At 42.2% G+C, this 15,110-nt stretch overlaps 1 protein-coding gene across 1 annotated transcript in view; it reads left to right on the forward strand.

Moving 5' to 3' along the window:
- The window catches only part of Ush2a (usherin), a 748,724-nt gene that overhangs the window by 728,909 nt on the left and 4,705 nt on the right, over positions 1–15,110 (forward strand). Inside the window, exons 67-70 of the mRNA XM_026388000.2 lie at positions 524–700; positions 2,604–2,687; positions 6,155–6,399; positions 8,963–9,184. Of these exons, the coding sequence (XP_026243785.2) occupies positions 524–700; positions 2,604–2,687; positions 6,155–6,399; positions 8,963–9,184 (728 nt within the window). The remainder of the gene's footprint in view (positions 1–523; positions 701–2,603; positions 2,688–6,154; positions 6,400–8,962; positions 9,185–15,110) is intronic.

Below are 15,110 nucleotides of genomic sequence, written 5' to 3' on the forward strand. Positions count from 1 at the left end.
GTTCAAGAAAAAGCTTTAAAAATAAATGGGTGCCAAAAGAACATAATTCACCATCTAAGCAGTTTGGTTTGGAGAAAAAATATATTAACTTCATCTAGTCCTTGGGGCTTTGTAGCAATAAATATTGATTTGATATGAAAAATAGCTATCTACCGTAGTTAATAGTGTTAAGGACACTTTACCTGTTAAAAGAGGGAAAATGCAACAAAATATGAGCTCCTGGGTTATGTTGGTGTGCAGAGCCATTGTATTTTAATAGTTGTATTTATAAAACACCACTCTCCATTGATTTTTTTGGAAAGCAGGTGCAAAGTTGCTGAGAAAGCATTTCACATATGTTCTCATTGGTTTTCTTTTCACCCCAACATCATTTTTTCAGTTGGTTCCAGAAATGCTGGAGGGTTTTTTTTATTATTATTTTTTGCTCATATTAAAAATTTTTTAAAATTAGAAAAGCATGCCCATGCTCCATGTACCCCCACAGAGGTTTCCATTTCTAGAACATATACCTTTCTCCCAGCAGTGCCTCAGTACCGGGCCCCATTTTCAGTGGACAGCAATCAGTCAACGGTGTGTGTCAACTGGAGTGGTTCTTTCCTTCTCAACGGCCGGCTGAAGGAGTATGTGTTGATGGACGGAGGACAGCGAGTGTACAGTGGCCTGGACACCACCCTGTACATACCTCGGATGACAGACAAAAGTTAGTCTCTGACCCCTGCTACTTACACGGTGCTCTGTTCCTTGCTTTATGAGATGTTCAATCTGAAAGGTGACCAACAGATGCTTGTCATTAAAATGTCTTGGTTTAAGTGGCCACTTCTCATGGAAAAGTTATAGCTCAGAGTAAATAAGGTTTTCCTTCCCATTTGCTGCCTGATGCACTGCAGTTAGCATTTCCAGGGGAGAGCGCTACATCTAGGTGACTTGAGTGTCCCTGGGAAGCAATAAGAACTGAGGGCAGGTAGCGTTCACGAGAGAAATAGTACCAAGGTGTTGTCAGTGAGTATCCTAAAATCATGTACTTCTAGGGCTAACAGGAATTTTCTTGCTGTATGTCCAGACAGCTCTATCAGCCAGTGACCACCTCTACCTCTTAAGAATCCTGCTAGGCACAGTAATCCTAGCGCATGCCTGTAATCCCATTGGTTTGAAAGACTGAGGCAGGAGGATCAAGAGTTCAAAGCCAGCCTCAGCAAAAAATGAGGCGCTAAGCAATTCAGTGAGACCCTGTCTCTAAATAAAATACAGAACAGGGCTGGGATGCGGCTCAGTGGTTGAGTGCCCCTGAGTTCAATCCCCAGTACCAAAACCAAAGAAAAACCCTGAGTAAGGGGTTTCCTTAATTTCCTTGCTATCAGTACCAGAAGGAACAACCTCTTCCCTGTGGTCTGAACTCCTTCTCCCTCTTGAATTGCATGTCCTTTCTTTGTGTTTTCAGTCTTATTAAATTGAAATGATGAAAAGCTTTTCAAGGTATAGGATTTTCCAGTAATTAGCATGGTCACAAGACCAAGAGATTGGAATAATTTCAAGCAATCTGGATTCATACAATAAATTGATCAGGGAAGTTTTTAGTTTTGATTTACTTGAAAATGCTATGTTTATTTTGGCTAGAAGGTGGAGGAAAAAAGTGAGCTCCTGCATTGTGTTCATAGTATTTGAAATTTAATAACAGTTTTACAGTGATTCAGCTACACTATCCATTCATGGTTACAGCTCTTAGGCAGCTTGTGATGAGAAGATGGCCTGACAGTTGGAAACTCTGGATTCTATGTGACCAGGCCTCTAGCCATCTGCATGAGCTTGCAAGAGTTGCAGGTTATGCAAGAGGAATTTAGATCGTGTGATTTCCATGATCCCTTGTGAGCTTTCCTGTTGAGTAAGAAACTCTGGGTCACTGAGTGGAAGACACAGCTGAGGGTTTTAAAGGACCAAGCTTAAGGAATATGGAGAACAAGATATATTTGTCTATTATTCTTTACTCCACTGATAATTCTTTTCCTTTGCTGTATAAACTCTTGTCTTCTTTAGCTCTATTACATATGGATATGCTATTATTACACTAATCATAGCTCTTTTTCTGGATGACATTTTAATTAGAAATAAGTTTGCATATTAGATGTTAGTCAGCTTTTCTGTCACTCTAACAAATCAGCTTATAAAGAGAAAAGGTTTATTCTGGCTCACAGTCTGGGAGGTTCCAGTTCTTGTCCATTGGCCCTATGGCTTTGGGTCTATGGCTGGGGAACACATCATGGTGCGAGAATGTGGTGAAGCAAAACTGCTCACCTTGACCAGGAAGCAAAGAAGAGTGAGGAGGGAGCTGGGGTCCCACAACCACCTTAAGGGCACAGCCTCAGTGACCTGAAAAGCCTCCCACTAGGCCCCATCTCTTAAAAGTTCCACCGTGTCCCAGTTTGTGCCCCCTTGGGGTCTTTGGGGGAACTTCAACATTTATACTATGGTATTAGGTAAAACCCCACAACTGAAATCCTGGTTTCAGATTTTTTTTTGTGGTCTGACACCCTGCTGCTTTAAAAGAAAGCCCCCTATTTGTAGGTGCTAAATATCTGAGTCATTTACTAGTTCTTCCTTTTGTCTAGCCTTCTTTTTCCAGGTCATCTGTACTACGGATGTGGGAAGTGTTAAGACACCATTGGTCCAATATGATACCTCTACTGGATTTGGTAAACATTTAATTCAAGTTGTATATAATGCATTTTCCTCAAGCACGTGTACATTTGTATGTGTTTATGCTTAGATTTATTGCATGGATTTTATGGAAGGAATTGAGTGTTATAAATTTCTTTAAGTCCTCATGGAACTTCCATTAGGTAAGGAGCAAAGATAGACTTTTAACATGTCAAGTCACTGAACTGTAAATGTGGAAAAGACCCGAGAGATCTGACTAAACTTGTCCCCTGACCATAAATCTTGTCTAAAGAGTTTTATGACTTTGTGTACAAAAAAAAAAAAAAAGTATTGCATAGAGAAAGTCTGAGGAAAGAGAGATGGGAGGAGAAATTTGATCCAGTCGGTGTTGATCCTAAAGGTTATATTCTGGATTCAGTGCCTAAAATGGCGAATTGGAGAAATTTCCATCCATATCTTTTTAAAAAAGATTCTGACTTCCTATTAATATACCAAGTAATTTAGCTGAAGAGAAGAAATTGTAATTTTTAAGGAGCAAATTTTAAATTTAGTTCTACCCACAACCCTTAACCTATGTAGTACTTCGTAACTTCAAAAGGCAAGTTAGAGAAATGGAAAAATCATTTCCATTAGAGCAGGGTTGGGACTGATACCTTATTTTAAATTAATGCTATATCAAATTTGTTCACACGTACACCCTTTTGTCCCCAAATAAACATGTCTCCAAATTCTGAAACACAGGTGACCGTAGTTATTCTTATGAAAAACAATTTCAATCTGTAAAATATCATTCTATATTTCCAACTTTGCACATCTGGGTGCCACATAAAATTTCTTACAACTAATAGGAGTCCTCCCATACTCTTTATCTCATTTAATTTAATAGAGACTGTGAGAGACAAAAGACCTCATTTGGAGTTCTTTTAGCAACTCTAGTCTTTTCCCAAGTGGATGATAGAGGTCAGGAATCTATCCAGAAATGGTCTGCAAGCTTCTTGCTAAGATGTCAAGTCCAATGTGACTTTTTCTATTGACTTGTGGCCCAGGACTTTTTCTCTAGCCAGAGTTCTCCATGTCAGTGGACATCAGCATCACCTCAGTGTGCTTGTTTCTTGCAGTTTCCCAGCCCCTAGGAGAAATCCAGAATCTCAGGTTGAGGTGTCTACTTTAAGTCCTACCCAGTGATTCAGACACAGGGGCCCAGGACCACATGGTGGCCAATACCCCCTCCCACAGCAACCTCTGGGAAGGGATTTACTTGACACTGCTTGTGTGTTGGGGTTTTCTTTGCAGTTGAAGCCCAGGCACTGGAGTCCCATCCCCTGACCACTGAACCTCCCACTTGATGCCCAAGTGCAGCCCCTTAAAGTCAGTGGGTACTTTGAAAAGGAAAAAAAGGGAAGGATAGCGATACCATCCTAACTTTGAGCTCTTTATAAAAGAGGAGGAACAGCTCATCAGCTCCTGAATACAAATTGAGTTTTCCATTGCTGAGCAGAGCAGTGAAAGGTGGCTCTCGTGTCTGGAGGCTGGGCTCTGGGCAGAGCTGAGGGAAGGAACTCTGAGAACTGTGCAGATTCCAAGATGTGGTGCCTAGCTGATACCCATGGTCAGGTTTAATTTTTGTAATAGAACTTCTGAAATGTTCCTGTTTATTGCCTGAAGGCAGCCTCCAAGCAGGGAAGAGGCAGAGACCTCATTTCCTTCTGCTGGTTCTGAGCCTGACTCCCTTTTGAGGTTTCCCTCAGGCATGCCGCCCTCCATTCCCCTGCACGCTCCCAAGCAAGGGGCCCACTGAGCCCATCAGATCAGTTTCTGGAATTCCAGCCTGGTGCCACACATAGAGGAAACTCAGCTCTTCTTACAAGTAACCAAGGTTTGTTTGTTTTTAATCTGACAACACTCATTGGTTCTTAATGAGGCCAATTCTCTCTTATTGGGGCTTGATCAGAGCTTTGGCTTTATGTCAGAGATGAGGAAGTCTCAGCCCAGGGAGTGAGAGTAACTTTCTAAACTATAGAGCTGATCAGAGGTAGTTTTAGGGTTAGCAAAATTTAAAGTTTAAAAGTTCGAACTTGGGGCTGGGGATGTGGCTCAAGTGGTAGCGCGCTCGCCTGGCATGCATGCGGCCCGGGTTCGATCCTCAGCACCACATACAAACAAAGATGTTGTGTCAGCCGAAAACTAAAAAAAAAATAAATATTAAAAAAAATAAAAATTAAAAAAAAATAAATAAAGTAAAAGTTCGGACTTTAGTTGTGGTCACTCACTCTCCATCCCTTAGGTATCTCTGCCCCAATTTAAAAAACTCTACCCTTTAGCCTTCTTCTGAGAATATGGATGTGAGGTACTGGTAAGCCCACAAAGTCCTTGAGGGGCTGAAATCGGGGGAGTCTGATCTAAGGGTCAGGAAACATTTTTAACTCTGTCTGTCCTTCTGCCTAGGGCCCCGTGAAGCTCTCAGGCTCCCGGCTGCATACCTGCCTGGGCAATTTATACACAGGCTTCTGAGCTGGCCCTGAGGCAGAAGTTGATCTCTAAGACCCCCCTTCTGCTTAGTTTGCCAAACTACTTTATGCTATTCTGCAGCAATCCCTGGGAGCCTTTCTCCTACACGCCCCAACTTCCAGTCTCCCCCACCCCATTCACAAGACTGGACAATCTCACTACTGCCCACCCTTCATCCCTGGAAAGCCCCTAGCCTAGGACCTGGCACAGGGTAAATGCTCATTACCTGTGATCTAATTTTATTAACCTCCTGTGCAGAGAATCATGTCACAACGCCTTTGAACACACGAACAGAAATCAGGGATAAGCAATTCCACTGCTTAAAGGAATTCTTTCATAGGAAGCTTTTTCCAGTGCACATAAGTGATGGTGTGCAGAGCTTTTGCCGTTTACCAGAGAAGCCAGGGGTCAAGAACTGTAAAGATGACCTGTGAGTAAGCACAGACGGTTAACATCACAATGGAAAATGGGATCTCATGTCTCAAATTCCAGTTTGGCTGAAACTTCTCAGGAATGGGGCTGCTAAATGAAGTGAGGGGGAGTTGGACATTCACAGCATGGACAATGTATGTGTCTCTGCTGCAGTAACCCTGGGAAGAACTCATTGCTCAAGAAAAGAGTGACACTCCCAATGATATATAGCCATGAGAGAGACCATCCTCAAGGTTATTTTGGTAAAAAGTGCTACATGACAACTCTCTTTCCAGAGACTTGCCAAGGTGGCGAGTTCCATCCTAAATGGCCAGGCCAGGAGTATCAGTTTCATCTCTGGGGGGCTGTAAGGTGCTAGTTACTACCCAGTAACACCCACCCTGAGCCCTCACTGCAGGCTGCACACAAGCACAAACAATGAACATGCTCCAACAGGCATATTGCTTTCAACTCCTTTCAAATTTATTATCAAGTAACAGGGCCAGAGATCACAAAATTACCTTCTAATATAATGTTTCCCTTTTCTTTCTGTTTTTTTTTTTTTTTTTTTTTTTTTTTGCAGGCCTGGTGCTAACAACTCCTGGAGAAAAGAAAGGATCAGGGAGCAAAAGCGCAGAGTTCTACAGCGAGCTGTGGTTCATTGTGCTAATGGCGATGCTGGGCTTGATCTTGTTAGCCATCTTTCTGTCCCTGATACTACAAAGAAAAATCCACAGGGAACCGTATATTAGAGAAAGGCCCCCCTTGGTCCCTCTGAAGAAGAGGATGTCTCCATTGAGCGTCTACCCACCAGGGGACACCCATATGGTATGTGTGGGAAGGCTTGGCCCTTTCCAGGTCTCTAGGCAACTTGCTTTTATTTTCCCCTTGGGGAAATATTTCCACAGCTACAGTTTCAAAGAACAAGATTACAGTTATGTTTCACTCAGTGCGGGAACCAAGAGAGAATTACCCTAGAACAGCTTCCTCACCTTTGGCTCTACGTTAGAATGACCTGGAAGCTTTAAGAGCAATACCATCGGCTGGGAGTGTAGCTCATTGGTGGAGCATATTGTTTAGCACATGTGAGACTTTCGGTTCAAACTCCAGCACTCAAACAAACAAAAGCAAAATAAGCATTATCCAGAAAGTGTGATGATTCTTCATGGGTCTTGGGTGGGGCCTAAGGATTGGTATTACTTTTTTTTTTTTTCTTTTTACTCCAAAAGTGATTTTATTGTGTAACCAGGAAAAAGTAGTTCTGCTTTATAGCTGGAAGTCAGGATGGAGCCCAGAGGCTGTTATGTGACTGTGTAATTTGGGAGGACTGGAAATAAAAAGGGGAGAGAGGGAAGATGTACTAGAGGTGCTCAGTCTGTCACCAGGCCAAGTCACCTGAGGCCACGGAGAACAGATGGCTCTTCATAGTTCCAGACCATCTACTCCCAAGATAGGTCAGGGGTAGGATGAGAGCCCTACCCATGGGACAAGAGAGAAAAAAAAAAAAAAAAAGGTCTGTTCCTGTATACCCTTTAGCATTAGGGAAAAGCACAGTGGCACCCAACTGTAAATTTTTGCTAAATGTCTAGACTCAAGAGTGGAGGGACTGGCTAGCTACCTGGGGCTCTAGGCCCAGGGAAAGGGCTCATCTTCCACAGTGAGGCTATTCACAACAGCCCTGGAGGGTAAGCAGAAGTGAAATTTGGGGTGTCCCAAGGCACCAGGCAGCATTTCCTGCAACCCCTTCAATCATAATTTAATCATTAGCAGTTGAAAAAATGTACCTGCATGTCTAGTTTTTAAAAACAGTTTTAAACCAAACTGCTCTCACAAAGTTGAAGACATGAGCCAGAGTACAATATGCATTGGTAGAAGGAATACTCACTGGGACCAGAATCTCCTCACCTCCTCAGAATTGGGGGTGGATGGATCCAAATAGGAACAAGCTGGATTCACCCACACAGTTCCCCAGAGTGATCTTCTTTGCACTTGTGCAGGTGAAAGGCACCTGCACCACACATAGTCCCTCCTCTCCTCTGACACACTCTGCTTTCAGTGCCACTGTCACCTTTTCCCATGCATCCTTGCCCTCTGATCAGGTAAGGTACCCTTTGCACATCAGAAACAAACTGGCAAAAGGACTTTTCTTCACTCTGAATAAAGATATAGATAGGAGTGCCAGTTGGAGAACTTTTTGTGTTTTATTAACAATTTTCAAGGTCACAGTATATAGTATGGCTAAGTTCATGTGCTGGTTTTACTTGCAATTTAATTACTGGCTTGAAGATCCTTTCTCTGCAATACTAAACAAATAATGCCAATGGCGTTCACCTTGGACCTACATGCAATTAATTTCCACCCACTATGTGGTCTTAATTGCAAAACCTGAATATATATATGCATATATATATGTGTGTGTGTGTGAATATATATATATATTCATACACACAAATATGTATGAGAATGATTTTATATATATATATTCATACACACAAATAGTATGAGAATGATTATGCTGTACTTGGAAAAACAATTTATTTAAAAGAGTTTTAAACAAGGACTGATGCATCATTTTTTTCAGTTTGACTCTGTGGCTGATCTATCTGATGTGTCCAGCAGTGTCACTCTAAAAAGTTACACCATGCACTTTGAGGTACCTTTGTGTGTTGCATGAATGCATGATCTTTTGCATGGTGTGTTTGTTGACTGCCCCAATAAAAAGCAGGAAAATTCCATAGATTGGACAGTTAATTTGGAACCTCTGGACCTTGAGAGCAGCTAGACTTTACCTTATGGTACCTTCTAGGTCCTATCCTAAACATGGAACACCTTTTCTTGCTGATGTTAGTGTTACCATCTGACATGATTTATTTTGGAGGGTGGAACCTTATAACAAGGGGAACTACAGGGCATGAGAAAAGAGAGACGGAGAAGTCGATTTTGTTACATAAATCCAGGACTTACTTCTAAAGTGAAATACAAACTGTGTTCACCCAGTAGGCAATCAGGGTAGAACATTATTCACCTGTTCTGCTCTGGGAAGGGGCACTCTCCAGGCAGCTGCTGGCCAGCATGCATGAAGGGATTACCTTGTTAACCCACCCTCCATGCCCCGCTGTGTGGCAAACCCTTGCCTCACAGAGAACAGCAGGGGCACCAGTAGGTGCTGTAGGTGCCAAGAGCACTGGCCATCTAGCACCAGAGTTGACTTATCCCTTCACATTACTAGGAAACCAAGCCACAGAGTTCCCAGGGCTCACACTTCGAAGTTCCCTAGGACAGTCTGTAGACAGCCGTTCCTTTCAATGACATCCTGTGAGTTGCAATTCTCTGTCCGATTTCAAACCCATTTTCTTTACCTGTTAATCACTACCAGTAACTTCCTTTTCAGGGATTAGCTGATACCAAAATTCCCCGATCTGGGACACCTGTGAGTATTCGGAGCAGCCGGAGTGTGTCTGTACTGAGGATCCCAAGTCAAAGCCAAGTCAGCCAAACTTATTCCCAGGGCTCTCTCCACCGCAGTGTTAGCCAGCTCATGGACATGCAGGACAAGAAAGTCTTGGTTGATGACGCGCTGTGGGAAACCATCGTGGGCCACAGCAGTGGACTGGTGAGTTGATTCCCTCGCCAAGTCTTTGCTAAACATCCCAGAGAGACCTTGGTGAAGACAGGGCCCAAAGCTTCCTGTCCTCTAAATGCTGCCCCTCAGCCTTGGGTGCATCCCTCTGAGCACATGCCATTTGTGAGTGAAGGACGTGTTTACTAGTGCAATGGCAACTGTTTGATAAGCTGGGGTAGAGTTGGGTCTTCTTCTTCAGATATACAACAGATGCTCAAAAATAATTAGATAAAGCCAAGTGCTGTGGCACTTGCCTGTAAGTCCAGCGGCTTGGGAGGCTGAGTCAGGCAGATCATGAGTTCAAAGCCAGCTCAGCAATTTAGTGAGGCCCTAAGCAACTTGGGGTGATCCTGTCTCAAAATAAAACATAAAAAGGGCTGAGGATGTGGCTCAGTGCTTAAGAGCTCCTGGGTTCAATCCCTGGTATCCCCCTACCCCCAGCAAAAAAAAAAAAAAAAATTAGATAAATACATAAAAAATAGATCCAAAGCAACAGGCTTGTAGGTGCAGGCTGAGGTGAGTGCAGATCAGTGGAATTCAATAGTAGAGAAATGGAAACCTTGTAAAATACAGAGGCCTAGGCCTGTAGCATAGCAAGAGAAACAAATAGCCCAGCACCTGCCCTCCTGTGGCTGTCTCCCCTCCACAGGGATAGAGGTGATAAAAGGAGTCCCAGCAGGCTCTATCAGCCCAGTTCCTGGCGATCCTAGCTCTTGGAAAGTTTTGTGGCCCTTGCAGATTTACAGACTAAATAGATAAAGGGCCTGAAATCTGACTAGTAGTCTGGCTGTGGAAAAGAAATTCATGACATCTCCCTATGAACCCCCAGGCTAGTGTTCTGTAGCCAGGAGCTATCTTGAGTCTAAATTGTCCAAATTTAGACTGGCTTTTGGAGTCAGAAACTCCTGCATATTCCCATCTCTGTGACCCACACACACTTCACTGTACTGACTCAGTGGGTGGCTGCCTCATAGATTTGGTTCAGTGGAGTGACCGACACAAATGTACTGAGAGTGCTACACACAGGGTGGGGGGCGGTGCGGGGGTGTTGTGATGCAGACAAGAATTGAGAGTGCCCTCCTTAAGAACTGGGTGATCAGGGAGTCTGGCCTCTGTGACCAGTTACATGGCCAGTCACTTGTGGTTCAGCATGGGTGCTAGAATCCTCTCCCAGTCACACACAGAGCTCCTGTTGCTAACAAGGTAAAGAAAGAACTCTGTCCACTGCTGTCCCACCCAGAGGCATGCTGGGGAATTTCTAAGCAATGTGCCTTCAGCCCTAGCTGTGGCCCCACACTGAGGCTCTTGGAGCCTAAGAAGGTCTGGAGAGAAACTTTGCACAGTACCAGTTGTGCTGTCTCTGGCACTCTCCTGTGAGAGGAATTTTACATGGCCCCCGCTGGACCCGCTCTTATTGATCTCATAGGATTGAAATAATATGGGGAGAGGGAGAAACACCCTCAAGGCCACCACCCCTCCTCCCAAGGCAAGCATAGCTGGGGCGGCTTGAGAATCTGTGCCTGGACAGGCATGCCCACAGCTGCAGCCGAGTTATTGTTGTAAGGATAGATGAGGCAAGGCACCAAAGATAGCAGTTAACAGTTCTATTTGGCTGCAGCCAGGTTCAGAGGGCACAGCTTTTGCTGTAATTAATCAGTCCCCTGAACCCCGAGTTCAGGTAGTTTCAGAACTTTATATCCAGCATGTAAGGGGAGGGGCTCAGAAGTTCACAGTCTGCAGAAGTTCACATAAAAGCAGCTTTTTCTTTCACTGTTCTGGGCAAGTTAACCCTTCAAGGACAACACCTGAGAAGGGGAGAGCTTCTCCCCTCTCTTTCCTCCCCGTGCTAGTTGTTACCATGGGGCCCAATTGGTAACTTAAAAATGTAGCCCAGCTCAAGGCCAGAGGTCTTGTTTGCACATTTCTACAAACTACTATACTGGATATGTTTGTGAAAAGCTAGTAAGCGGGTGTCTAGAACCTGGAGTGCTGGTATCTTCCCGGCAAGTGGAAGTCTATCTACAATGAACTCTTTTGCTGACAGTCCCAAAATCAGCCATGGTGAAGATTTCTGGAGAAGCCCAGTTAAGACTTTTCTGTGGAGAAAGGAGGTGGCACTTCATTATAATAACACAAGTTTGATGGTCCCTGAACCTGTGCAAGACCCCTGCACTGGCTGCCCCCTGCACATTGTCTGATAGTGCATTGCTAAAAAGACTGGGTGTGAGGGCCTCCAACAGATGCTGTCATTCCCACCCCCACCTCTCGGGTGATGCACCTGAACCTGCACCAGTGTCTAATCAGAGGCCAAGTGCTCCAGGCTCCTCACCATTACCAGAGCAGCCAACACCAGTGACACTTTAAGAGCCAATATCAATAGTACCTGAGGAAACCCCTATCCCCCACAGGAGCTACCACTTCCCTTGTAGGAATAACCACACAGAATACACCCCACACAGCTGAATATCTATGCCACACCTACCTGCTCTGCTAGGGTCACCACTCTCATATAACCCACAAGAAGAGTGCGTCTCTCCAACTCCAGTATAGGACACGCTGGGCACATTTACTAATCACAGCCAAAGAAGCTACAGGGAGATTACATTCAGTACCTAGCTGAAAATAAACTCAGTGTGTAACAAGCTGATACTCCAAGATACATCCTAGGAGGAAACTACTTATTAAGAAATGTGGTGAAGATGTCATTTCACTACATGTGCAAATTTTAACACAGGAACATAAAATATGAAAAAAAGCAACATGACACCTACTAAAGTTCATAATTTTCTAGTAATAGATTCCAAAGATAGATATCAAAGTGGATGAAATTCTTAAATTAAGAATTCAAAAGAACAATTTTTAAAAACTTCAGTCAGATCCCCCAAAATACAGATAAACTAAATGAAATTAGGAAGACAATGCAGGTTATGAAATTTTTAGTAGAGATTCTGAAAAAGAATCAATCAGAAATGAAGAGCTCTACAAGTCAAATAGAAAATTCAGTTAAAAGCCTTAATAGACTAGATCAAGCAGAACAAAGAATATTGGAGCTTGGAAGAAAGGAGACAGATATTTTGCAATACATATATGAACAGAAAAATATATACGTGTGTATGTATGTGTGTATGTGTGTATACATGGAAAATATGTATATATTTTTCAAAAGAATGAAGACAGCATACAAGATCTTTGGACACCATTAAGAGATCAAACATCTGATTCATCAGCATACCCAAAAAGGAAGAAATAAAGATTATGGGCATAGAAAACCTATTCAATTAAACAGTAGCAGAATATTTACTTGCTACTGGGAAAGAGGTGCATATCCAGGTACAGAATGCTTACAAAACTCCAAATTGACATGATCAGAAAAGATTCTTACCATGATATGTTAAACTGTCAAAAGTACAGGACAGAGAAATAATTTTTAAATCTGTAAGAGAAAAGTGGCAACTCACATTTAAGGAAAATCTCATTAGATTCTCAGCAGAAAACCTATAGCTAAGAGGCCATGAATGATGTATTTCAAGTCATGAAAGAAAAGAAGTGCCAACCAATGTTGTTATACCCAGAAGGGCAATCTTTCAGAATTAAAAAAGAAATAAAATCCTTCTTTTTTTTATTGGTTGTTCAAAACATTACAAAGCTCATGATATATCATTTTTCATACATTTGACTCAAGTGGGTTATGAACTCCCATTTTTACCCCAAATACAAATTGCAGAATCACATGGGTTACACACTCACGTTTTTACATAATGCCATATTAGTGACTGTTGTATTCTGCTACCTTTCCTATCCCCTACTATTCCCCCTCCCCTCCCCTCCCATCTTCCCTCTCTACCTCATCTGCTGTTGTTCAATTCTCTCCCTTGTTCCCCCCTTTCCCCTCATATCCTCTTCTATGTAATTTTGTGTAACATTGAGGGTCTCCTACCATTTCCATATGCTTTCCCCTCTCTCTCTCCCTTCTCTCTCCCCCCACTCGTCTCTGTTTAATGTTAATCTTTTCCTCATGCTCTTCCTCCCTGTTCTGTTCTTAGTTGCTCTCTTTATATCAAAGGAGACATTTGGCATTTGTTTTTTAAGGATTGGCTAGCTTCGCTTAGCATAATCTGTTCTAATGCCATCCATTTCCCTGCAAATTCTATGATTTTGTCATTTTTTTAGTGCTGCGTAATACTTCATTTGTGTATAGATGCCACATTTTTTTTATCCATTCATCTATTGAAGGGCATCTAGGTTGGTTCCACAGTCTAGCTATTGTGAATTGTGCCGCTATGATCATTGATGTGGCAGTATCCCTATAGGACGCTCTTTTAAGATCCTCAGGGAATAGTCCGAGAAGGGCAATAGCTGGGTCAAATGGTGGATCCATTCCCAGCTTTCCCAGGAATCTCCATACTGCTTTCCAAATTGGCCTCACCAATTTGCAGTCCCACCAGCAGTATACAAGTGTACCCTTTTCCCCACATCCTTGCCAACACTTATTGTTGTTTGACTTTATAATGGCTGCCAATCTTACTGGAGTGAGATGGTATCTTAGGGTGGTTTTGATTTGCATTTCTCTGACTGCTAGAGATGGTGAGCATTTTTTCATGTACTTGTTGATTGATTTTATGTCCTCCTCTGAGAAGTGTCTGTTCAGGTCCTTGGCCCATTTGTTGATTGGGTTATTTGTTATCTTATTAATTTTTTGAGTTCTTTGTATATTCTGGATATTGGGCTCTATCTGAAGTGTGAGGGGTAAAAATTTGTTTCCAGGATGTAGGCTCTCTATTTACCTCTCTTATTGTTTCTCTTGCTGAGAAAAAACTTTTTAGTTTAAGTAAGTCCCATTTGTTATTCTTGTTATTAACTCTTGGGCTATGGGCGTCCTATTAAGGAATTTGGAGCCCGACCCCACAGTATGTAGATCGTAGCCAACTTTTTCTTCTATCAGACACAGTGTCTCTGATTTGATATCTAGCTCCTTGATCCATTTTGAGTTAACTTTTGTGCATGGCGAGAGAAAGGGATTCAGTTTCATTTTGTTGCATATGGATTTGCAATTTTCCCAGCACCATTTGTTGAAGATGCTATCCTTCCTCCATTGCATGCTTTTAGCCCCTTTATCAAATATAAGAAAGTTGTACTTTTGTGGATTGGTTTCTGTGTTCTCTATTCTGTACCATTGGTCCACCTGCCTGTTTTGGTACCAGTACCATGCTGTTTTTGTTACTATTGCTTTGTAGTACAGTTTGAACTCTGGTATTGCTATACCTACAGGATTAATGCGATGCCAATCAAAATCCCAACAGCATTTCTTGTAGAAATAGATAAAGCAATCATGAAATTCATATGGAAAAACAAAAGACCCAGAAAAGAAATAAAATCCTTCTGAGATAAGCAAAAACTAAGGGAATTCAAACCACAAAACCAGCCCTTCAAAAGATGCTTAAAGGAGTCCTATATCCAGAAGCAGAAGATACCATCATGCTAGCATGTGAAAGGACACATACCTCCAGACGAGTAGATATACAAATGAGAAACAGAAAAGAATAAAACATTATTAATATAATAAACCATTAAACCACAAAGATGAAAAGAGAAAGACTCAAAGGATATTCAAAACCAGAAGAAAATCAACAAAAAGACACTCAATTTTATAACAGTTGAGGATTTCATTACCCTACTTTCACCAATGAATGCCTACGTTAGAAAAATTTTTTTTAAAAGATTTAACCTAATGTTGCATTTCAAAGTCTTAGAAAAGCAAGAATAAACCGCACCTAAGATTAGAAGAAAAGACATAATAATGATCAGAGCAGAAACAAATGAACTAGAGTCTAAGAGAATACAAAAGATCAGTGAAATGAAGAACGGTTTCTTCAGACAAACCTTTAGTCATATTAACCAAAACCAACCAACCAAACCA

Source organism: Urocitellus parryii, chromosome 9 (genome assembly GCF_045843805.1).
Source record: "Urocitellus parryii isolate mUroPar1 chromosome 9, mUroPar1.hap1, whole genome shotgun sequence".
Classification (NCBI taxonomy): Eukaryota; Metazoa; Chordata; class Mammalia; order Rodentia; family Sciuridae; genus Urocitellus; species Urocitellus parryii.